Source organism: Henckelia pumila, chromosome 1 (assembly GCF_033568475.1).
Source record: "Henckelia pumila isolate YLH828 chromosome 1, ASM3356847v2, whole genome shotgun sequence".
Lineage (NCBI taxonomy): Eukaryota > Viridiplantae > Streptophyta > Magnoliopsida > Lamiales > Gesneriaceae > Henckelia > Henckelia pumila.
The window spans coordinates 90,422,717-90,448,919 of NC_133120.1; the positions used below are offsets into that span (position 1 = coordinate 90,422,717).

The 26,203-nt window shown below is 31.0% G+C and overlaps 1 protein-coding gene and 1 long non-coding RNA gene across 4 annotated transcripts; one reads left to right on the forward strand and one right to left on the reverse strand.

Annotated features, from left to right (window-relative positions):
- The first annotated feature begins 237 nt into the window (after nucleotides 1–237).
- Nucleotides 238–1,676, forward strand: LOC140889343 (uncharacterized). The gene is made up of 3 exons (XR_012152144.1): nucleotides 238–462; nucleotides 566–706; nucleotides 1,558–1,676. It is a non-coding gene; the product is annotated as an uncharacterized lncRNA (long non-coding RNA).
- A 5,098-nt stretch (nucleotides 1,677–6,774) lies between these two features.
- On the reverse strand, nucleotides 6,775–9,571 carry LOC140874851 (uncharacterized). 3 transcript variants are annotated; one of them, XR_012148239.1, is made up of 3 exons: nucleotides 9,448–9,571; nucleotides 6,945–9,181; nucleotides 6,775–6,855 (listed from the first exon to the last, which is right to left on the reverse strand). XR_012148239.1 is itself a non-coding variant. In XM_073278296.1 (3 exons), the coding sequence occupies exons 2-3, from the start codon at nucleotides 8,859–8,861 to the stop codon at nucleotides 6,830–6,832; spliced, it is 1,251 nt and encodes a 416-aa protein (XP_073134397.1). In that variant the 5' UTR covers nucleotides 8,862–9,181; nucleotides 9,448–9,571; the 3' UTR covers nucleotides 6,775–6,829. The 3 variants fall into 3 exon arrangements, 1 of the variants encoding a protein (XP_073134397.1); XR_012148240.1 differs by having other exon boundaries at nucleotides 6,931–9,181; XM_073278296.1 differs by having other exon boundaries at nucleotides 7,637–9,181.
- Nucleotides 9,572–26,203: the final 16,632 nt, after the last annotated feature.

The following is a 26,203-nucleotide window of genomic DNA, read 5'->3' on the forward strand; positions in this document are numbered from 1 at the left end:
TATATAATTTAATTTTTAATTAATTTAATGAATATTTAAATTTATAGTTTAAATATATTAAGCTCGTTTAAACTCGATAAAAGCTCGAATTAGCTCGTGAGCCATTAATATATTTGTTAAATAAGATCGGGCTTGGCTCGATTATAAATAAACCGAGCTTGAATATTCAAAGCTCGATTCGATTCGATTCGATTCGATTCGATTCGATTCGACTCGACTCGACTCGACTCGACCTACACAACCGTGCACGTTAGCGGCTGCCCCATCTCCACCACTGCCAACCAAGACCCCTACCGTTTTTGCCCCTCTTCTCCACCTCCGCCTTCGCTCCTCCGCCACCTCAACCTTCGCCAACATGAGCGCCACTTGATTTGGATACCATTTTCCAGCTGAAGAAGTCCCTTCATCTCAAGATTAAAAAGGAACTCAAGTCAATGGATCCCATCCTCAGACCTCGAGAAGGTATATACATGTGCGTGATTTGGTTCTTGATTCGCGTTATTCACCGTTGTTTGAACTTAATGGCATTGGGTTCGTGTTTCTCTTGGTTTGTTTGTTTCTGCAGATGATGCGATACAGAGATTAGTGTTGGAGTCTCCATGGTTTAGGACGTGTAAAAGACTATGAGCTTATATATCTTGTGCGGCTTTAAGAGAAGTGGATACTTCTGAACTCCTATCAGAAACTCTGAAAGGCATGGGCAAAGGTTTTTACTTTGATGAATCACTCTGTACCAAAATGCTGCTTCCAAAAGTTCGTTTTAATGATTTCTTTTATATAAATATTATAACCTGATTCAGAACTTCTTATTTACTTCCTTATATTTGGGTAATTAGGATGGTATATTTCATGTTGCTTTAAATCATCAAATTTGGGTTAATTTTGTTTTGATCCGGCAGACTATATCTTAACCCAAATTAGCAACTCACATGATTGAAAGATTGGTTCATATGAGTTACCAAGTTTTTGTCTGTCTCCAAGCATATGTCAATAACCTTTGGAGGGCCTAATTTATAGCATAGTTATTAAAAGTATACCTCTTGCATACCTTCCAACACCAAGACGGAAGCCAAGGTGCAGTCTTTTAGAAAAGCTCGTACCTTGGCTGTAAGTGTTCTTGATTACAGGAATATGGTACAACCATCATGGGTCGCAGTTGTGAAATACATTGTGATTCTGATTCATATTTGTCTTATTGGTGTCCAGTTCATATAGTTCATTTTGGATGTTGTGTAACATAATTTTTTTGAAGCATCTTCTACGGTACTATGTATTAGTGAAGATCGTTTAGACAAGTTATGCTCCTTGTGCCTGTATCAAATGTTTGATGATGTCCTTTCGGTATGTAGAACATATAGGATCCTCACAAACACTCTAATGGCCGAAGCTTCCTTGATTATATTTTAGTGTCTAATCAGTCAGAACCAAGAAAAAAAATGACCATGTGTGGGCTATCAGATTATAATGTCTGAACTTTATTGCAATTATTTAATTTAAAGGAGATTAAACTGTTATTCTCGTTCAAGAGTTTTATACTTGTTTTTTTTCAATTTTAAGATGGTCAGTACCAGGTGAGAAAGACCCAATATGTTCTGAGGTAGAAGACAAGAATAGTCATATGAGGATGCTGAACCTCTCTACTATGGATGACCTTATTGCAAATTCAATGAAAATACGAGACCGCTGAATGAAAAGATTTTTAACCGAATTACCAAATGTTATCATGAAGAAAGGGTTATTGTTGGATTTTCTCATAGTTGTGTTCTATGAAAATCAATGTTCCAAATTGTGTCGATAATCTGATCTATTTCGTCAAGTCCTCGTCAGAGTTGGTCTTCTTTGGCAAACTTTAGATCTCACACTTGATTGATTTATTTTGGCTTCTAAAATTACAGGGAATTAAAGTCTAATCACATATAAATTTTCTTTCTTTTGCAGTCATGTTAAGTAATGAACCTGTAGACTTGTTCCTTTTACCACTTTATTTCAGCCTAACTTCGAGTCCAGAGGTAAATTTGTTACTTTGTCGAATTACATACGATTCAGGCTTCCTTAATTTTCTCTACTATAGGGCTTGCTTTTGACAAATCTGGCCGACGATTAGGTTCTTGTAAATCATTCTTTATTCTTGAATTGTTTAACCGCCGTTGATATAACATTACTTTAAATTCAATTGTTTAACCGCCGTTGATATAACATTACTTTAAATTCAATATTTTCGCCATGACTTTCAAAATGCTTTTTATCCAATTACATTATAATACAAAACATTAACATGTGTAAACATTCTAAATCACAATTTATTTATTATGTCTTTTAGGTACAAGTTCCTAAAAATTTTACCACGAGAATTAAATATTATATTTTTCCTTACGGTCCAAAAATCATGATCTATTATAAATAATAAGATCATAATAAGACTTTTTTTAATAGCTACAAATGAACTCATTCTGTTTTTTTAACTAAATATGACAAAAAATAAGAATGCTGAAAAAGTTTGGTTTCTTAATGTCCTTTTAAACCACATTACTCTTGAACTAATTGTAAAGTGTTAAAACAAGAGTGAAACTAGAATTTTGGGGTGCAATAATTGTCCTTGCTTGGTAGTGCGGTCAAACCACATCGCTTAAGTTGTTGTGCGGATTAAAAAATTTGAGTTGCACAATTACTACCAGCTATAGTTTTTGGGTTAACAGCAAGTGCTCGATCCTACAATTGATACCAGAGCCAAGGCTATGGGGTCGATTCTCATTGATTGCAAGGAGTGCAATTATTGGGAGAGAGATTGTTGGGGTGCAATAATTGTCCCTGCTTGGTAGAGCGGTCGAACCATGACGCTTAGGCTGCTGTGCGGTTTAAAATATTTGAGTTGCACCATTACCAGCAGTTATAGCTTTTAGTAAAGCAACAAGCGCTCGGTCCTATATAGACAAATTAGCTTTGTCATTATCTTCCTTTATATATAAAAAATATGTCCCTTAAACATCATTTTTTTAATCAAAATTGTCCTTATGTTATATAGATATTACATTTTTTGTTTTCTTTTGTTTTTTCTTAGTTTCGAAATTTCAAATTGTAATTTAATCTCTTGATAAATTTTACAAATATGAAATTACTCTTATTTGAATATAAATCAAATTAATTACAAAAATATTATACAAGCATGCATCATCAATACACTAGTATTATCTACTGCAGTATGTTATTGTTTCATCCATAAAAGATTGAATCCCTGCAATTTCAGCAAACCCCTCCAAATTATCCACCAACAATCCTAGAGATTTATTCTTGACATTTCCACCGACCATATATGTAAAAAGGCATAGTGGTGAAATGTGAAGCTATTGATCATCAACATACGGTGGTGATTAGTGAAATGGACTGGAAAAAACAATCTTCTCGTCTTGACCTAATTTTTCAGCAACAAACTCCGTATTTTGGAAATAAGTAGCACCGCTTCCAAAAGTCAAGTAATGGTGACCGTGAACTTGATAATTACAATAGAATTGCCCTCCTCGATAATTGAGCATGCAGTGGTTTAATAGATCCCTTGATCTAGGGATTGAAGAAAACAAAATTATAAAACCAATTTTATACTGCTACTCTACAATTTCTCTCATTCAAAATAGTTAGATCTCGAGCACAGAACCATTTTTGTTTAGTCAATGAGAAGTTTTACTCAAACATGTTATAAACTTTCTACATGTAGTGGTATTGTAGTTCTACATATTGAAATATAACAAAGAATAGCAAGCACTTACATAGTGTTGCGACTTGTTTCATGTCAGTGGCCCCGTCAAAGCTTCCATTTGAGATTATTATCGTTCGATCATTATTCTCCTTGCCTTTGAGAAGTATATTGTTCTTTTCTTGAAAAATATATACCGACTCGTAGTATTCCCCACTGATATTTATGCATAATTGATAGGTATTATAAATATGAGAAGCTTTACGGTCTCAGAGATGGAACAAAAACCATTATTTTCATCTTTCTTGTGAATATTGATATTCAGTTATTATTGTTTTACTAATTAGAAATAGATACAATACATAATGAGATGATTCTTTCTCCATTAAAAATTCTATCATCACACGAATCCGAGGATAGATCATTTCGTGGCATACGGGCTATCGAGATTGTGACACCATCTCCCCCACCATCACAGGTATCATATTATTCCGGCATTTATTTTCCGCCATTACCACCATCAACCTCATTGTTATCACCTCGTGTTTCAATTGATGGCAGCGATATTTCGATGCCCATTGATCCCAACTTTCCCAATCCATCGATCCTGACTCCTCTCAGTCCACCAATCCCAACTTCCCCCAACCCCTTCCTCCATCAAATTGTACGTTGTGTGCACACATTTGGTGGATGAACTAATGGAATACCGCGAGTCAGTATATATTGGTCAAGAAAATACCACTATACTTCTCAAGGGAAAAGGGATTGATCGAACGATAATAGTCTCAATAGAATCTCGGATGGGGCCACTAACGAGAAACAAGTTGCAACACTATGTTGGTGTGTGTTATTCTTTGTTATATATATATTGAGTTATTTACACCAACCACCCCTATGAAATATTGAAAAGATACGTTTCTCCCCTGTGAAAAATTAATAAGCACTAAATCCCTTAACCTTTTAAAAAATTTGCACGGTTTACCCCTAACATTGAGTGTGGTGAACACACGCCGTAATTGAGTCTATGCATCAGATTTTTTGACAAAAAAACACTTTTGGTACAAAAATGCCCTTCTTAATTCTTTTTTTAAAAAAAAAACCTTCTTAATTCTTTTACATCTGCTCAAACCCTATATCCCCAATTCTTCCCTTTACGATCTTAGTTTCCACGCCAAATGTTTTGAGCAGGAAGAAAATGGAGTCTTCGAGCAAAGGTCGAAAAGGTCACGTGAAGCCCAACATTGACTTGAGATTTCCCCCTACACCGGTGTGTTCTTGTCAACTTCGATCCGATATCAGAGTCGTCACTTTCGAGACTAAGCAAACCAAGGGGATGTTGTATTATTGTTGCTCATCCAACCACTGCGGGTTCTTCAAATGATGCAAGCTAGACTACGCTTCGTGGATACCTGGTGTTGCTCCATCTAATAAGGCGTACAACGAATCTAGTGAATGGAGTACCCCTGCTGAACCCCAGTCGATGGAAGTAAATTTTGTGCTGGTGAAAACGAGAATGAAGTCAATTCTCGATTTGAAATGAGGGATGGTTACATACACGTTGGATGGGTTGCTTGTGCATTACTGTTTCTGTTGCTTGCTGTGATTTGCTTGAAATGAGATTAATGAAGCTAAATTAGGTTTGTGGCAGTACTTTGATGTTTCTTGTGGTAGAACCAAATGCAATGTAATGAAATTTTAGGATGTAAGAAACTTGGTTATTGCCAAGTGCAGTATGAACAATTTAATGTTCTTATGTAAGCATTATCCAAGGTTTGTAATTAAATTATTGTGGTATAATGAATTGATCTTTCCAATTTTTACTCTCATACATTGATTATTGTGATATAAATTGTACACAAACATCATTTGAATGGATATTCAAGTGTGTTTTAAGTTGGATGTTGAAGATTGATAAAAAAATTCTGCTTGAAACCAAAATTACAAAATCTCGAATTGTGGCTCGTGTTCTTGATGTGATTGTGGATCTTTGATAGTTGTGAATGAGTTTTGCTTTGATTTCTGCTGAAATTAAACAAGGAATTTTTGTGTTTTAAGGGGCAAAAAATACTTAAAGAATGTTACTTTCTGTGTTTTTTTTCCATATTGCATCACATAAAAAGAAAAAGAGCCGCCTATCAATACATCATCTAGAAATTGATCTCAAAGGAGAGTACTTTGATGTCTTATGAGCTCCAATATTTACTCACACTTTTTCTTACAACCAAAGTACTTTTATGTATACTTCTCCACACTATGTATACTCTCTTACTGTGGAAAAAAGGAGTTTATTGGACTGCAACACTTTGTGAAGTTTTTAGAAATATTTGCATTCAATTTCATCTATAGTATTCCTTGATGGAGCAGGGAGACAAAGAGAGGAAAGAATAATCAGTTTATCTCTCGGCATGATCTAATCTACTTCTGTTGGTGCTACAGGCAACAATACAATTTAATTGCATTTCCTTCAGAATGCAACTTTTCTGGTCAGAGATTCCATATCAGGAACAAAATGACAATTAACATTTGACAGCAACAAGAGATCATCAAACCTACTTTGAGTTTGAATTTTATAAGAATTCAACAAATCCTAAATAGACACACCAAAACAGAACTAAATCCAAGTGTTGCCATCAGAGACAAACACACTATTTCAAAGTAAATCCAAAATGATATAGATTTCATAGATTTGGAACATGAGTATCCAAAAGTACCACTGTAACAAACCAAAATGATATACATATTTCCTTTTCGAATTGCACTACAAAGTATCGAACCAAAATGATATGAACAATAAAGTCCACAAAATAAAAACTAAGCCAACTATTTCTTCTTCGAGATTGTAGTGGACTGTGTGCTTTCAAATGTCATCACCACTGATCCATGTTCTTGTGCAACACTTTCTCTCGGTATATCACTTGCTTGCCCAATTGTACTATTTTGTCTGGGCTTTGATTCATTATTTTTTTTTTCTCTGCAAGTGGAATATAGAAACAGGAAACAATTATAATTAACATTGGAATGTCTATACAAAATCAGTAGTACTTGAATATGAAGTATATTGATACAAGAAAATGTATATGTGGTACCTTTTTCGAAGCAAAGGCTGAACTGCTTGCTTGAGTGGATTTGTGTCCCATTTCATCACTGTTTCCAACAATTTCTGGCCCCTATACATTGACATTAAAAATCAGTGACAAAATATTTATTTCATATATATTTTAGATAAAGTAATGAATACATACTGAATTTTAACTACTTTATTCAGCTTTGATTTAGGGTGCACACTCTTGTTGCAAGTTGCTTTATTGTGACCCACTTCCAAGCACCTAGAACAAGTGTGGGTAAGGCCTTTTCTAGTAGAAACACTTTTGCCTTCATCCGGGTCCTTTCTTCTGTTTTTTTTGGGCCTACCTCTCTTCTTTTTGATCGGAGGTGGTCTAAGAGGCTCACAACTGGACTTGCAATAGTCCACCACACCTGGAACCGCATGGATAACGTGCGAATACCCTTTTAGGTATTCATCTTTGAAGAAGTAGCTGGCCACATAATCCTCAATTTTGTGTCAACCTTGAGCAATTTCACAAGCTGCATGGCAGCAAAGGTATCCATGCAGCTGGAAAAAACCACAAGTGCATGAATTTTCCTTTAATTTAACAACAAACTGGTCCAAAACACCGAATGCATTCACATATTGGATCTGATACTCTTCTTCACCAGAATATATCGAAAAACAACTCCTAGAAGTGTCTTGAGCTTTTTGAATCCTTTTCAATATATTTGGACATATATTCCCAGTGTATCCTTCCATGCTTGTTTTTCTTATTTGTATCATTTTCATCAGCTTGTTTCTTATTCCCTCAAGCATAGTGATTATGGGCTGCTCTCTATCTGCTAGGATCAAGTTGTTAAAAGATTCACAAATATTATTCACAAAACACTCTGACTTACACTGTGTTAGAAAGTGGCTCTTAGCCCAGTGTTTAGGTGGTATATTTCCAAGCCATTCCGCTGCAGTTTCATGATTAGGATTAATCTTAGGATCAAGATCTGCAATCTCTTTCATCACAACATCAAATACATTCTTGTTTCTTGTACCAGCTGCCTTCCAATACAATCGAACCAATTCTGGATTTTTGAACTTTTTCTTGAAATTTTGAAGCATGTGCCTCGCACAAAATCTATGCTCACAGTCTGGTACTAAGTCTTTCAATGCCTCTAAAAGACCTTTTTGCCTATCAGATACAAATGTCCACCTATCTTCCCCTATTCCGCCAATGTCCTCCAGTAACTCTGTAAGAAACCATGTCCATGTTTCATAATTTTCTGTCTCTACCACAGCAATTGCAATAGGGACCATTCCATCATTGCCATCCCTACCTATAGCTGCAAGCAACTGCCCTCCAAAAGCTGTCTTAAGAAAACAACCATCTAGTCCTACGATAGGTCTACAGGCACTCAAGAAATTCATTTTCAACCCAAATAGACTATAGTATAGCTTACCAAATGTAGGTGGATCACTGCCTTCTCGATTCCTAATTATAATCTTGCTTCCCGGGTTAAATTTTAAAATAGTCTCACAATAATCTCTGAGAACCATATATTGAACACCGTCAATCCCCCTAATTTTCTGGATAGCATGCTTCTTAGCCCTATATGCAGTCCATTTATTGACATCCACACCACACTCTCTACTAACATATTGTGAAATCTGATCTGCCTTTATGTTTGGATTTTCCCTCACAACCCCTTCAATTTTATCAGCCAAATATTTGTAGTTTGCTCTCCAATTTTTATGAGCCCTTGGACATGTATGTTTTCCTTTCAATGTCTTGATTTGAAAAGTAGGACCACCCATCACTACGGAGGCATGAAATCTCCAACCACACTTCTCCTTACACTTCGCCGTGATTATGCTCTTCTCATTTTTCAAAAAGGTCAATTCAAACCCTTCTCGAATGCTTACATCAGTTAGAACATCCCTACATTTCTTGAAATCTTTAAATCTCATTCCTACAACCAATTTAAATTTACTCATGTCTTGGCCCTCTCTAAAAGTTGGATGTCTAGGACCTCCCTCATCTGAGCATTCATAAATCAGAGCATCCTCATCATCTGTAATATCATCCCCCCAATCACCTGTTGCACCCAAATCATTATTATTGGTTCCTTGCATTTCCTTACTAGTCTCGTCACCCAACACATCATCATCCACCACTAACAAATTAAATCACTTGGAATAAGAGAACCTGCAGATTCTTCATCATCTTCTGATTCTTCTGATTGTTTGTATTCTTGATCAGAGGAGTCATCAAATTCACTACGATCACTTAATCCACATTTATCTATATCATCCCAAGAGAAATCATCTACATTAGTTTCTGATTGAAGATTTACAAAAATTGTACCAAGATGTTGTTCACTAGTGTCTTCTGCCGGCTCTTTATGCACCAGTGGAGGTGCATCATTTCCATCTTCAACAACCATTGGAAGGATCTTAAAAGAAAAAAAATATTGATTAGGAAAATCATTTTTAATATTCAAAGTTCTATCAATAGCTATACTACTGCCCTAACCCATTCAAGTTTTCAAATTTAACCAAAACCTACACCATAACACCTCAATAATTCAATGGCATGTAGTATGAAATGTGTATACAAAGTATTCAGAATCGAAATAGGAAACAAGGCAGAGAGAAGTAAATTACGACATTGTGCTAGAAATGAAGAACAAATGAATATCATAATAAAACAGAGATTTACCTCTCTAGTACTAGTATTGATTTCTCCTTTGTTTCGATTAATACATTATGCAGAAAATGTAAGATTTTAGTATTTGAAATTAGGGCATAGATTTGAAATTTAGGAATAGAAGTAAAGAGACGAAAAGCAAGGGATATTTAGGTAAAAGGGAGTGAAATTTATCCAATTTAAAAAAAAGGATTGGACATGTAATTTACGTGTATGTCCTTCTGTTTACTTAATAAAAAATAAAAAAAAATTAATAAATTTTAAAAACCAAATTTTCTTAATGTTTGGGTCGACCCAGAGCAATCTTGGGTCGACCTGCTTGGGGTCGACCCAAGATTGCTCATGCTTGCGTCGATTCAATTTGTGCTGCGGAAAGATATTTTCGCAGCGCGCTGCACGCTGTGGAAAACCTTTCCGCAGCGCGCATTTCACGCTGCGGAAAGAAGCATTGCGTGCCGCAAAAAAATCATGTTTTATTAAATTCAGGATGCGATACATAAGAGAATATGCTGATTATCAATTCCATAATACATTTTTGTTTGTAACTCATTTATTTGTATTTTTAACATTTATGTTTGTAAAAAAAATTAGACAGTTAAATAATTTTTTCGTTGCTAATTTTACATAATTTTGATCAAAATTTACATAATTTTTACATATAATCGTATATGTTGCAACATTTGATCCACTAATTTCACAAGTTTGTTCAATAATCGTACACATTTTAACATATGAATTCATTAATTTCACAAGTTTGACCGATAATTACATAATTTTGACATGTAATTACACAATTTTGTTTAATGTTTATTGACAATTGTACATTTTTTAACAATTTATCTACTAATTTCACGAGTATGTTTTATATTCGTACATATTAACGTATGAAACCGCAAATTTCACATGCATGTTTTTATCCACTAATGTTGACCGATAATCGTACATGTTTTAACATATGATAACCTACACTTGGGTGACTTACAATTTAAGTTGTAGCATATGTTGACCTAGAATCGTATATATTTTAACATATGAATCCGTTAATTTCACAAATATGTTATATAAACTACATGTTTTAACATATAATCTGCTAATATCATAAGTATGTTTTATAATGATACATTTTTAAATATATGAATCCAATTATTTCACAACTATATTATATAATCGTACATGTATTAACATATGAATCCGCTAATTTGACAAGTATGTGATATAATCGTAAGTATTTTAACACATTAATCCGCTAATTTAACATATGAATCCGCTAATTTGACAAGTATATATTTTAACATATGATAGACTTGTAACTGAGTTTATATATTTTTTAGCTTGTAATATGCTTGATAATTACTGGACATTGTTTTGATATTTAGTTTCTTTCAAATTTATGAATTTAAGGTTTGATATATAATCGTGCAAATTATAACATTAGTATCCACATTTTATAACACATTTATCAATTCAATAATACATTTTTCTTTATAACATATTTATCTGTATTTTTAACAATTTTTAACATATGAATCCGCTAATGTCACAAGTTATATAATCATACATGATTTAATATATGAATCCATTTATTTCACAAACTATAACATTAGTTAGTATAACATATATATCCATTATTTTTCAAGATTATGTTGTATGATTATAAACATTGTAGCATATTAATTGACTGATTTCGCGATTATGTTATATGATTATACATGTAAGATATTAATTGACTGATTTCGCGATTATGTTATATGATTATACATATTGTAACATAATTATATAAGTTTGACCAATAATTAAATAAATTTGACTCATAATTACAACATTTTGTCCGATGTTCATTGATAATTGTACATATTTCAACAATCCACAAGTATGTTCCATAATCGTACATGTTTTAACATATACAATTCACTAATTTCACAAATATGTTCTAAAATCGTACATATTTTAACATATGAAACCGCTAATGTCACAAGTATGTTGACATAGAATCGTATATATTTTAACATATGAATCCGTTAATTTCACAAATATGTCATATAATCGTACATGTTTTAACATATGAATCTGCTAATATCACAAGTATGTTCTATAATGATACATAATATGTGAATCCAATTATTTCACAACTATATTATATAATCGTACATATTTTAACATATGAATCCGCTAATTTGACAAGTATGTGATATAACCGTACGTGTTTTAACACATGAATCCGCTAATTTCACAAATATATTCTGTAATGATATATGTTTTAACACAAGAATCCGTTAATTTCACGATTATGTTCTACAATGATATATGTTTTAACATATGAATCCAATAATTTAACAAGTATGTTCGTAAATATTTTAACATATGAATCCACTAATATCACAAATATGTTATATAATTATACATGTATTAACATATGAATCTGCTAATTTCACAAAACCCAAATTTGGGTCAACCCAAGTATCAATTGTGTCTGGTCGACCCAGCACAATCTTGGGTCGACCCATTTTTACGGAGCACAACCTTGGTCAATCCAACTAACTTGACTTGGGTCGACCAAGCATATGCTTGGGTTTATGGTCGACCCAAGCAAATACTTGGGTCAACCCAAGCATGGGTTGACCCAAACATATGCTTGGGTCGACCATAAACCTTGGGTTGACCCAAACATATAAGGTTTATGGTTGTCCCAAGCATATGCTTGGGTCAACCCATGCTTGGGTTGACCCAAATATTTGCTTGGGTCGACCATAAAATATGATTGGGTCAACCCATACTTGGGTTGACCATAAACCCAAGGTTTATGGTCGACCCAAGCATTTAAATTTTTGGGTTGACCCAAACATATGATTATGCTTGGGTCAACCCATGCTTGGGTTGACCCAAATATTTGCTTGGGTCGACCATAAAATATGATTGGGTCAACCCATGCTTGGGTTGACCCAAGTATTTGCTTGGGTTGACCATAAACCCAAGGTTTATGGTCGACCCAAGCATTTAAATTCTTGGGTTGACCCAAACATATTATTGTGTTTGGGTCGACCAAGAACATATATGCTTGGGTCAATCCAAGCATTTAAATTCTTGGGTTGACCCAAGCATATGATTGTGCTTGGTCGACCCAAGCACAATGAATGCTTGGGTCAACCAAGCATTTTTTCAAGTTTGGGTCGACCAACTTTGATGTCTTGGTTAGTCGACTCAAATTTTTTTTTGGTTTATTCATTTGTTTTGAAAAAAGTGTACGGGTGGGTAGTCAACTCCTTTTTTCTTAAAAAAAAAAGTCAAAATCCTTATTTTTTAAATAATACCTAAGAAAGTCCCTTTTTTTTAACCAGCCCAAGAAGCAACAGAGTGAAGAGGACGAGAAGATATGTTCACAATAATTTAATCTGTATATAAATTAAAATAATAATTTAAATAATAAATGAGGGTATTTTGGTAAAATACAATCTATTTTGACCATGATATTGTGTTTGGGGTACGTGTGCAATTTTTTTAAAAGGTTAAGGGATTTAGTGCTTATTAATTTTTCACCGGGAAGAAACGTATCTTTTCAATATTTCATAGGGGTGTTTGGTGTAAATAACTCTATATATTTTCAATTATGTAGAATTACAATACCACTACATGCAGTTAGTTTATAACATGTTTTGAGTAAAAATTTCCATTGACTAAAGAAAAATGGTTTTCTGCTCGTGCTCTAACTATTTTGAATGAGGGAAAATGGTGGAGTAGTAGTCCAAATTGTTATGATAAATCTGTTTTCTTCAATTGCAAGATCAAGGGATCTATTAGAACACTACATGATCAAAGAAGAGGGAACTACTATCGTAGTTGTCAAGTTTACGATCGCAATTACTTGAATTTTGGAGACGGTGCTAATTATTTCTAAAACACAAGGTTTGTTGCTGAAAACTAGATCAAGCGAGAAATTTTTTTTTCCACTTCATTTCACCACTGTATGTCGCTGATCAATAGCTTCACATTTCACCGTTGTGACTTTTACATATATGGTCAGTGAAAATGTCAAGAATAATTCTCTAGGATAGTTGGTGGATAATTTGGAGGGGTGTGCTGAAATTGCAGTGATTCAATCATTTATAGATGAAACAATAACATATATTGCAGTATATAATACTACCCCCAAATACCACAATGATTTTAATCTTTGATAATAATGGGCCTCAGACATCTATGGACAAACTATCCCCTGTTGTTAGAAAAATAAACAATCTAATAGTTGCGTCCAAGTTTTGTTGCAAATATTTTTAGAGAGGAGACAGTGGAAAGTCTCGGAGATGGAATTGAATATTATTATGTAATTGAACTGATTAGATTTTTTGATTAGATATAATGACAAATTTTGTCTAGCTTCACTCTTGTTTGAATTATAATTAGTTCAAGAATATTGTGGTGTAAAAAGAATTTAAGAAACAAATGTTTTTTAGCATTATTTTTTTTGTCATATTTAGTTAAAAACATAATGTGTTCATTTGTAGTTATTAAAAAAAATTTATTATGTTTTTTTATTATTTTATTTAAAATGAATTGTGGTAGTTATGGGTTAAGGGACTAAGGGAATTTTAGAGACAAAAATTGGTATGACATAACTTGTATGTCTATGACTATCTATGCGACTATGTCTCAAATTTAATAATATAGAAAAGATATTGTCATTTTGAGTTATTATAATACAGAAGGACAAGAATACCTTTCGACAATTTTTCAGATATACATACAAAAAAAATATATCACCTTAATACTATAACTAAATTTTGATATATGTTTATACACTTTTTTTAATAGTTCTTTATAATGTTTTTTTTTTGTTTAGATGAAATATTGTTAAAATAAGTTCTTTTTCAGAAAAAATCAAGCAATATATTATAAATTTGTGAAAATTTTTAAATCTATTGATTATATATATATATATATATATATATATATATATAGAGTTTTACTATGCTACCCACCTATCATGCCCACCAATCATGTCCACCAATGATGTGGCACTATTCTATTGAACCTACAATTTATCACATCTTTATTACATCCAATAGAATAATGACACATCATTGGTGAGCATGGTGGTGGGCATGATAGGTGGGCAGCATAGTAAAACTCTATATATATATATATATTATGAATGTTGGATTTGCTCATAGTTTTGATATTTGCGAAACTGATCAAGCTAAGTTAGTGGCAAACTACACGCGCTCAACTAGGAGAATCAAAGAAGAAATGGTCAAATCGCGAAGCTAAACTGAATACATCAACTGAGTTGACTTTGACCAAAAGCAAAACCGAAGACCATCTAGCTATCAAGTTGTATTAGAGTAGTCGAGTAAATAAACTACATTTAGTTTACGAAGATAAACTGAACAAGTTTTTCTAAACCCAAGCTGCTCTTAGCTAAAACTGCACTTCTACAGTTAAGCCAAATTGTATTAAAGATCAACCAAAGTCTATCCAAATGCTCAACTGGATCATCTATCAAACTGATTGATTTCTTGATCACTCTAACCCTTATGGATAAAGTCAAACGTACAAGATCAAACGCCGCATAATCAGAATACATCAGTGTACGATCTTGTCAGGGAACGTCTGCGGAAAAGACAAGCTAACGACATTTGATTTTAATGCAAAAGAGCCGTTGTTCGCCCAGTATAAATACCCATCACCAGCAAACTTGGAGATCATCCGGCTTCTTAATAAATACTCTCACTATCAGAGGCAGTGGCGGAGCCACACTTATATTCACCCGGGCTTTAGCCCGGATGGGATATATTTTTTCTTTAATTTTATATATATTAAATTCAAAAAAATTTGAAATAATTTGATATTAGCCCAGGTAATTAAATTTATAATATTGAATGATTCAAGAGCTAAAAATTCTAGCCGGGATAGATTGAATTTTTTGGCTCCGCCATTGATCAGAGGTAAAATGAACACCTTCAGTTTACCCACGTACAATCAGTATGAACGAAAAGCTTATTTAAAATCATATTCAAAGAGCCGAATAACATAAGCACGCACATCTGTGTATTGAAGATCATATTATGCTAAGTGTTGAGTTGTAACACGAGTGTTGTTGTATTTGTAATTCAAGTGTTATCAGTTGAAGTGCTGCAAACTTCGTTGTAACAAAAAGCAGCCGTGAACTGTGTTCTTAAGTTTTCTAAGAGTTTTGGGATACGTAGTATGTGTAAGTCCTAATCTTGGAGTGGTTGTTACAAGTTTATTGTAATAGTCAAAGTTTTCTAGAATGAATCCTTCCGAGGTGGAAGAAGGGGTGACGTAAGAGTCTTTTAAATCTCCGAATATCCGTAAACAAACCTTCACGTCACTTTACTTTCAGTTTATCACTCTCACACACAGTCCATCGAATTACAAGTTTAATCTGTTATTTGACCTCATTCCACACTTATTTAGTTGGTCGATTGACATCGACACACGAGAAGAAGTGGTTCAGTTGACCATAACCTCAACTAAAAATTATTATCGAAGAATTCAGAATTAACTGTTACAGCGTCACTCACTGCCTTAGTGAAAGCAGTTTACTAACACCCCCAGAACCCGATCCTAACAATGAACAATATTATTTCGACATTTTTATAATATTATAACAATATTATTAAACCAAGGATATATATTGTTATAATAACTAGTATCTCAACCGTGTGATGCACGTAATGTTATTTTATGTAATTAATAATTAATGAGGATAAGTATTTGCATAAATTAGTTATAACTATTGATATGATGTAATAAAAAAAGAACTTTTATTAAACGGTCTTATATGAATCAATTTTATGAGATAAATATCTTATTCGATTCGACTTATAAAGAAAAAGTATTATTTTTAGGCTAAAAGTACTATTTTTATTGAGATAGGGATTGGGTTGACCCGTCTCATTAATATGAATCTGCAAGATAGTCTTAGAAAATATCTACTAATGTAATAAATAGATTTAAAATTTTAAACATTTGTCTAAATATTTTTATATAAAAATATTTATGTCATTTGAGATAACACTAAAATAAGTATATCAATATTTATGGTGAAATTGAATTTTTTTTATCATTGTATTCGATTTTTTAATTAAGACCCCGTTTGGATTTGGTAGACATTTTTTAAAAAAAGCACTTTTTTAACTTATAATTTTTGGCTTTTGAAAAAGCTCTAATTTTGACTTAAAAAGTGCTTATTTAAGCACTTTTTTGGTCAGCCAAACACTTTATTAAATGAAAATCACTTAAAAAAGTGCTTTTTTGGTCTGGCTTTTGAAACCAAACGGGGCCTAAGTTGAACTGATAATAATAAAAAAGAACAGAAAACATATATTAAAAAGAATTTTTTATTTTAACTATCAAATTTTTAAAGAATGAATAAAAAATTTTCAAAAATTTAAAATATTCTTGTCATTAATTAGATTATTATATTTTGATTAAAATTCTATAGATGAATAAATTTTGATTAAAAATTTATATTATTTTGAGAACATGTTAAAAAATATTTATAATAACTTTTCGATTAATATACATAATAATATTATAATTATAAATTTACAAACAATCAATTTACCAAAATTTTGTGATGATACTCTTCAACAAAAAGTTAGAAAATGAAATATTATCAAACATTTATTTTATTGATTATAATATTTTAGAAAATAATGAGAATTAAATATATTAATTGAATGCATAACTAAATTAAAATCATAACCAAAATTAAATTGATATAAACAATTAAATGTAGCTTATGTTTTAGAGGGATGTCAAATTTAATTTTGAATTTAAAAAAAATTGAAAAGACTTCACATTTAAAGGGTGTTCGAAGAGTTTATAAGCTCTTAAAAATAGCTTGGAGCTTATAAAATGTTTTTTCGAGCAGCTTATAAGTTGTCAAAATAAACTGTTTGTTTGGTCATTTGGTGTTCCTAAAAAATAATAAATATAAAACATGGAATGTATCAAAAAATTACTCACCACAAAAAAGGTAAAGATTAAAAAATAGATTTTATTTACTCTAAAACTCCAAAGACAAAATCATTTAGTTTCGTGACTTCCATTAATTTTTCTGTGTTGAGAGCAGTCTCTTGAAATCATTACTCCAATCACATCTAGCAAAAAAAATGACAAATATAGGAACTGTCAGATTATCGGTTTGATCTATAAAAAAATAAAAATATTATTGTAAATATAAAGCTAATAATATTTGTTAAATTCACGACACATGAAAAAACGTACCACAAAAATTCCTTTTCATCTATGATATATGCGTTCGTCAAATTTTTTGAAGCTTTTAAATTCAAACATCTTTGACGGAAACTATTATCGAAAATCTCTCACACATTTGTTTTATTGAAAATATTGATTTTGTATTTTTTTTGACGTGGTCTTGTATTTAAATATATTATGTGCAATAATCATGTTTTTAATAGCAAAAATATGACATTTAGGGGCTGGCATACCGGATCAAAATACCGAGTTTTCGGCATACCGTACCGAAATTTTTTCGATATACAGACATTTTTTCGGTTTACCACATTTTTTTTCAATATTTATACGGTATCAATATAGATTTTTTTCGTACCAAAATTTTTGAATTTCTGTATCAATATGAATTTTTTTCATACCAATATTTTTGATACGGTATACCGAAAAACCACCCCTTCTTTGAGTATTGACTTTAATTTCTCAAGAACACCATATTTTATAGTTGCATGTATGCGTGTCCCCTGAAAAATCGAGAAAAAGTAAATTATACCGACATTTTTTAGATAAAAAACATATATAAATCATAAAAAAATTATGTATACGGTATACCTCAACATCCATTGTGGGATCCCTTTTTGTTTTCGTATGGAAGTAGATGGTAACAACGCACTAACCTTAGTTTTAGCGCTCGATGTCAGTTTGAATGATTTAGTTAACGGATAACTTTAAACAAATGTGCCATTTGGTTTGCAATTGAGTGGTGGTTGTTTACTAAAATATTACATGATAGTTTTTGCATGTTAACTTTATTTATACATTCGGTGTCTTCAAATTCATATTGGAAATTTTATGTGTTTATGTTAAGTTTTTGAGTTTTAAATTATGGAAAGAAATTAAGCTTTTGGGTTTTCGAATTTTAATGGTGGAATTTTAATTTTTTTGGAAAGAAAAGATTATGAAATGAATGCTGAACTTATAGGATATATATTTTTTTTAAAATATTCTTGTATGTATTTTAATCTTAAGTGTCCTTTTTAAGCGGTGGTTTTTTTTAAAAAAAAAATTAGGTTATATATATATATATATATATGAGTGTATATACATACATAGATATCTATATAAAAATACATACAAATATGGCAAGCTAAATTTGGTTAAATATATATCATTTATCGAATATTTTGGTTATATTATATATATATATATATATATATATATATATTTGCATAAACATATGGTGAAATAGCAAAGTTTGGATATATATATATATATATATATGTATATTTAACATTTTCGAGTATTTTGAATTTTTATGACATTTTTTTAATTTTAAAGGTTTTTAATTCAATCAAGAAATTAGAATGATTGATTTTTTGTATTTTTTGATAGGTTGTATATTTTGAAAGCCACTATGATGGATTGCATGTATACCTAACTTATGGAATTTTTTGTATGTTTTATTGATAATTATCGATGTTATTATATATAGAGTATGAATATATTTTTAAAAAACTACTGGGTATTTGAAAAGTGTTCATATTCAGAATGTTCAGGTATGTAAATTTTTAAAAAATGTAATGGTTGGCGGAAATTAAGTGTTGATTTTTTTTTCCAGAATTTTAAAACGAATTTAAATTTATTTGTAAATCAAATATTATAGATTGAATGTTGAACTTATGATATTGTTTGTAAATGTTCTGATATGTTAAAGTGTTCAAATATTTAATGATTGAATTCTGAACTTCTGATTTTTTTGTAAATGTTCTCATATGTTAAAGTGTTCAAATATTTAATGGTTGCCAGAATTTAAGCTTTGGTTTTTTTTTTTTTTTTTTTTTTGTATTTTAGATTTACGGTTATATATATATATAGAGTTTTGATAATTGACTCAGATCTAGAAACTTCAGAGATCAACTGATCAAATACCGAACACAAAAGACACTAACTGACCGAAAGTTCTCTAGGCAAAATCAAGAGATCAACTGAAACTGATCATCTGTAAATAAAATATAAACTGAATATATCATGAAAAAACAAGTATTATTCATTCATCGGAGCAGTTGAGCAGAGTTCAACTGAGAGTATGAAGACAACTCGACTTAGTTTATCAGAGATAAACTGGATCAGTTGGGCTTAACTAAAACCTATGCCGATTGAGAATCTGTACAAATCAATCCAAATCAAACGGAACTCTTGTGAATAGGTTTTTCCGTACCAGACAAAAGCGCTGAAGGCAGAAATACATCAGCGTACGATGGTGCCAGAGAATGTTGCGAAAAAGACAAGCTAACGACCAATGATTTGAATTCAAATAGAGTCGTTGTCTGTGGTTGTATAAATATTCACTCATATGATGATTCAAGCATCCGACTCCTTAAGAATTCTCATATACACATTAAAGGAATCAGACATAAACTGAACGCATTCAGTTTACCCACTCAATTGAGAAAGCAAGCTTATCATCTAAAAGTCAAAGAACACAAGCAAGAACATTCAAGCAGGGAAATATCAATTAGTGCTTAGTGTTGTTTCTCAACAAGAGTTGTATCAGTTGAGGTGCTGCAAACCTCATTGTAACAATGAAACAGTCATGAATTGTTCTCTTGAGTGTTTTAGGAGTTTTGGGATAGACAGTGTGTGTAAGTCCTAGTCTTGGAGTGGGCTGTTGCAAGTATATTGTAATAGTCAAAGTTTTCTTGAGTGAATCCTTCCGATAAGGAAGAAGATGGTGAAATAGGAGTCTTTGAAATCTCCGAAGATCCGTAAACAACCATCCGTGTTATTTTTCTTCAGTTTACCACAATCACACACAGTTCATTAATATTAAGTTCAATCTATTAATTGACATTATTCCACACAATATAGTTGTTTGTCAATTAACATCGACACACAAGAAGGACAAAGATCAGTTGACCAACCTCAACTGAACTCAACTTGAAAGATTTTGAAGTCAACTGCTACACTGATTTTGAGCAAATCAGTTTACCAGCAACACCGCACTCGATCCTATCATATATACACATACATACGAATGTGGCAAAACTGAAAAATTCGGTAAAATATATATAGATACACATACATACAAATATGGCAAAATTTCAAAATTTAGTAATATATATATCATTTATCGAATATTTCGATTATATTATATACATACATATATACATACATACATACATACATACATACATACATACATACATACATACATACATATATGATAAAATAGAATATATATAACATTTACAGCTATCATGGATGTACAGGAACATTTTTTAAAATTAGATTGATTGATTTTTTATATTTTTTATAGGTTGTATATTTTGAAAGCAAATATTATGGATTGTATCCCAAACAAATTAGAACAAATAAATAAATAAATAAACAGATTGTATCCCGTTGACTATGTCAGGGGCAAAATCCTCTGCTACACTTGGTGCTACAAACCGTGCTACATTTGCTAAAAAAAATCCCGTTTGCACAAATTATTAAAAATTAAATTCATTAAACAACATGGATGAACAAAATATAATTAATCATTGATAAAATTTTCGATTCACCTATTTTTTCAATTAAAAAAATCATCAATAAATTGTTTTACTCATTTATCGTGGTTGAGACACAATTTATTGCCTATTTTAATTGAAAAAATAGGTGAATCGAAAATTTTATCAATGATTAATTATATTTTGTTCATCCATGTTGTTTAGTGAATTTAATTTTTAATAATTTGTGCAAACGGGTTTTTTTTTTAGCAAATTGTAGCACAGTTTGTAGCACCAAGTGTAGCAAAGGATTTCGTCTCACTATGTCATATATAAAAGTTTTTGTCTAAATTATATCCATAATTTTCAAAATTCATTGTTTTAGTATGTATGTATATGTATATATATATATAATGTGTGTGTATATATATATATATATCATTTATTGAAGATTTTTAATATATATGGTAATTTTTCGAAATTTGATTTGAAGCAAATTTTTTGGCAAATTTATCTCCATTAAAAATTGTTTATATTGTTATTTATTAAATTTTTCCATTTTTAGCATAAGTCATTTATGAATCAAATTTAAATATATATATATATATATATATATAGAATTAAATAAATTTTATTTCTGTTTTTAGCAAAAAAAAATTTGGTGAGATTTTACTATATATGGCAACAAATCGGCTTTTATATATAATATGATAGATATAGATATAGATTTATTTTTGGTAGAATTTTGGATTATTTTTGTATTTTATATTTGACATAAACAAATTAATGATTGTAGTTTATATTTGACATAAACAAAATTTTGATGTTCCAAATTGAACATCAGCACAGTTTTATGGGAGTTTTATTTATGAAAAATATTTTATTCTCAAATAAAATAAAAATTTTCTTTTACTATATCATGCCATTTTCTAAAAATATGTCTAACTAAGATTGAAATTATATTTATTGCGAGATACAAGATTAATACTTTTTAGTAAATGATATTATTAATTAATAGATTTCATGCATGATTAATACTTTTTAGTAAATTAAATTAAATTATTAATTAATATAGTATTGATTTTTTTCGAATTGTTTAGCTCCGATTATATGAAAGGCTATATTACGTACATAATAGTAAGGTTATACACATATATATATATGTATATGTATAAACATATCAACCAAAGTATTATTGTTGATACATAAAGACTGTATCTTAAGTTGTCTCCATGAAATTAATGATGTCCTACATTCTTCTATTATGGATGTTTTTTTTCAACAGCGGGTTAATTTTTATGTGCAGTGCCACCTTAATCAACGATGTTTGTGTTCAAACCCGTGATCCAAATTTTTGCAATAGAGTTTTGGAGTTCGATCCTCGTACTAAATCAGCGGATCTCTACACGCTAGGAGCGGTAACAATAGATCTAGCTACACAACATGCTGCAACCACCTTAACCAAAATCAACGACTTGCAGATGCATTCCAAACCACCAAATCGACGACGTTTATATATGTGTGGTCAATATTACGAAAATGCTTTGAACTCTCTCAGATATGCGCTAGATTATTTGAGAAGCAAACGCTATGTAAGTCTTGTTGATATGGCAAGGAGTTGCTCTGTTGATGGTTTTGAATGTGAATATTCTTTCAAACAAGGGCCAGCTATCATATCTCCTCTCACCGATAACAATAATAAAATGGAAAGTTTTGGTGAGACGATAGCAGTTATTTCTCATATGCTCCAACAAGGAAAATTATAGTGCCATGATTTATATATATATATATATTGAATTTGTTCAACTTCTCAAATATCATGTATCTTGATGAGAACTTGGTTTCCTAAATAATATATGTGGTTATGTTCTTAAGAATTTCATGCATTCTCACTTTTTTCAGTATTTCGTATTTTTCCGGTCGTATAACCATCAACCAATACATGTATGCATATATTTACTGTGAGAGACTTTAAGGTAATTAACTTAGTGTCATGACATGTTTCATGGGAAATATAATTTTTTGATTCATTAACTCGGTTATTTTGAGTTTTGATCCATTAAATTTTTAAATTTTGGTTTTGCTACATTGATTTTAAATTTTCAACTATTTTAATGCAATTGTTAACGTGGCAATTTGATATGTCACCGTTTTCCTATGTCATATATCATCATCTGATGTCACGTTAATAATAGAATCAAAATAGCAAAAAACTAAAAGTTACTTTACAATAATCAAACTTTGAAAATTTAATAAACAAAAAAAATGGACGAGTTAATCGACAAAAAAATCATTTTTTCTAATTTAATATTAATAAAACCAAAATAGCCATTTTCTCAAGTTACAAACATATTTCTTTTTATTTAATAAAAAAGTAATAAGAACATGTTTAAGTAAAGTTGTATCTAATCTATAACTAGCATATTCTGGTAATTTTTTTAATTTATTTATATATTTTTCTTTTTAAAATCACTCAATAGATGAAAATTATTATAGGAAGCTATGTTTAACCTTTTTTTTTCATCTTATTATATAATTATAGGAAAATTTTTGGATCATGATCATAAAGGATTCACCAAAAAATTTAGTTAAATTTTGGACTCTTGTTTTATTAATAATAGTATAAATAATAGTGTCATGACCTTATAAGTAGCTAGATAGGAAATATTTAATAAAACAATAGCCTAAAATATAAGTAATTTTTGGTGAAGTTTTTCATAATCCCAAATCTTTCTTCTACACATTTTAAAATTTAATAAATAATTTTTTTTACCCAACTTCATGAATTGGGAAAAATCATTAGAAAGAAATTTAAAAACAAAATATACACAATATATAATATTCATATAATTATTTTACACATACAAAATATATTCATAGTGACTAGTATACATAAAACCCTGCAAATTAATTTTATCTCATGAAGCAATCAATTGATATTCATCTAAAAGAACTAATAATTTAAAAATTAAATTTATGGAAAAAAATATTTATGAGAAAATTATTTGGATTAAAAAATATTTTTGTTTGATAAATAAAATATTTGATGAAGTAATTGTAAGACAGAATGATTGCCGCTCAAATTTTTTTAACCGCACAGCAGTCAAAGCGCCGTAATTCGATCATTCTATCCAGCAGAAACAATTATTGCATCCCAACAATCTCCCTCTCAATAATTGCACTCCTTGCAATCAATGACAATCGAACACATGACCTTGGCTTTGATATAAATTGTAAGATCGAGTGCTTGCCGCTCAAATCTTTTAAACCATACAACAGCCCAAGCATCATGCATGATTTGATCGCTATATCCAACAGGGATAATTATTGCACCCCAACGGTAATTATTATAATTGTTTTTTTTTAACCAAAATAACTTTGTCGTCGTCCTCCTCCAATTAACTTTACGCACCCCCTTTAATCCTCAAGTCAATTATTCCCAAATCTTGAGAGCCGAATAACTTTACACACATTTTCAAATAATAATAATAATATAATAATAAATAACTTTATACATCATCTTTAATCCTTAAGAAATTCAAAAGATCGAGAAATTAAGAGAATAGTCATTTGTTTTGTAATGACTGATCGGATCTTTTTTAAGAGATCTTTCTCCCGACCTCTTCTAAAATTTATGGGAGCAAAGGAAGCTAATAATGTCTTACGAGAGATTCATGATAGATGTTGTGGAAATCACTTGAGCAATATAGCTTTGGCCCGAAAAGCCCTCCTAGCCCTTTTTTTTTTTTTTACCTACCATGCAAAATGATGCATTTATCCTAGTTAAATCATGCTATAATTGTCTAAAACACAAAACCTACAGTGGAGACTTGTGGAATCCATGAAAGCAATCGTAGCAGCTTGCTTATTTGATCAATGGGGGATGGACATCGTTGGGCCCTTCTCTATTAGCACGAGATAGAGAAAATTCTTGTTAGTGGCAATCAACTACATTTCTAAGTGGATGGAGGCCGAACCCTTGTCCAAGATAACGGAGAACGGAGTATTAAATTTCCTATGGAAGAACATTGTATGTCAGTTCGGTATACCTGGTCGGCTCATATCATACAACAGAAGGCAGTTTTGTGATTCCGAAGTCCAGGCCTAGTGTGAGGAAATGAAGATTGAACAAATCTTTACCTATGTCGTCCATCCTCAAAGCAATGGGCAGATTAAGGTCACCAATAGATAAATCGTCCAAGCACTCAAAGTACGACTAGACATAGCTCGGGAAAAATGTCCGATGGATGAGCTCCCCACCATCCTCTGGTCTTACCAAACCACGGCCCGAATTGGGATAAGAGAGACCCCTTACAGCTTGATATACGGGACAAAGACAGTACTCTTGAAACAATTTGGACATGATAGTGTTAAGATAATAGCGTATGGTCCGAACAACAAAGAACTACGAGCAATGGATCTGAATTTGGTTGAAGAGAATAGGTCTAGAGCAGCCGTAAGGCTAACGGTCTACCACAAAATGATGGCACGCCTACACCAAGGATGTTCAACCTGGAATTTTCAAAGAAGATGACTTAGAGAGTGTTTGACTAAGCTTATTAAAAATAGTTTATAAGCTCTATAATCTTATAAGTTGTTTTAGCCTTTTAGGAGCTTATAAACTGTCAGATCTTATTTTAAAAATAAGCTGTTAAAGTGTTTGAATAAACTTATTTTAAATAACTTAAATATTTTGATGAGTTTATTATTATAAGATTTTTTTATTGTTGAAATTATAAAAACAGTATAATACTATAAAAGCAATATAAATAGTAATATACATACAAAAATAGTTTTAAATTTATCATAAATGTTAAACATATATTGAAAAATGAAACTATTTTTTATTTTAATTTAGAAAAAAATTGATAAATTATCTAGAAAAAATGGACAGAGGGTGTGGAGAGAATTTAATAATTTATAAGGATAATATGGAGAAGTAAAATACCATGATAAGATATTTTTTTAAAAAAATATGGGTGATCTTATTTTTTAAAAACAGCTTATAAGCTGTCAAACAACTTATTTTGACAGATTATAAGTTGCTTAACAAAATTCAATAA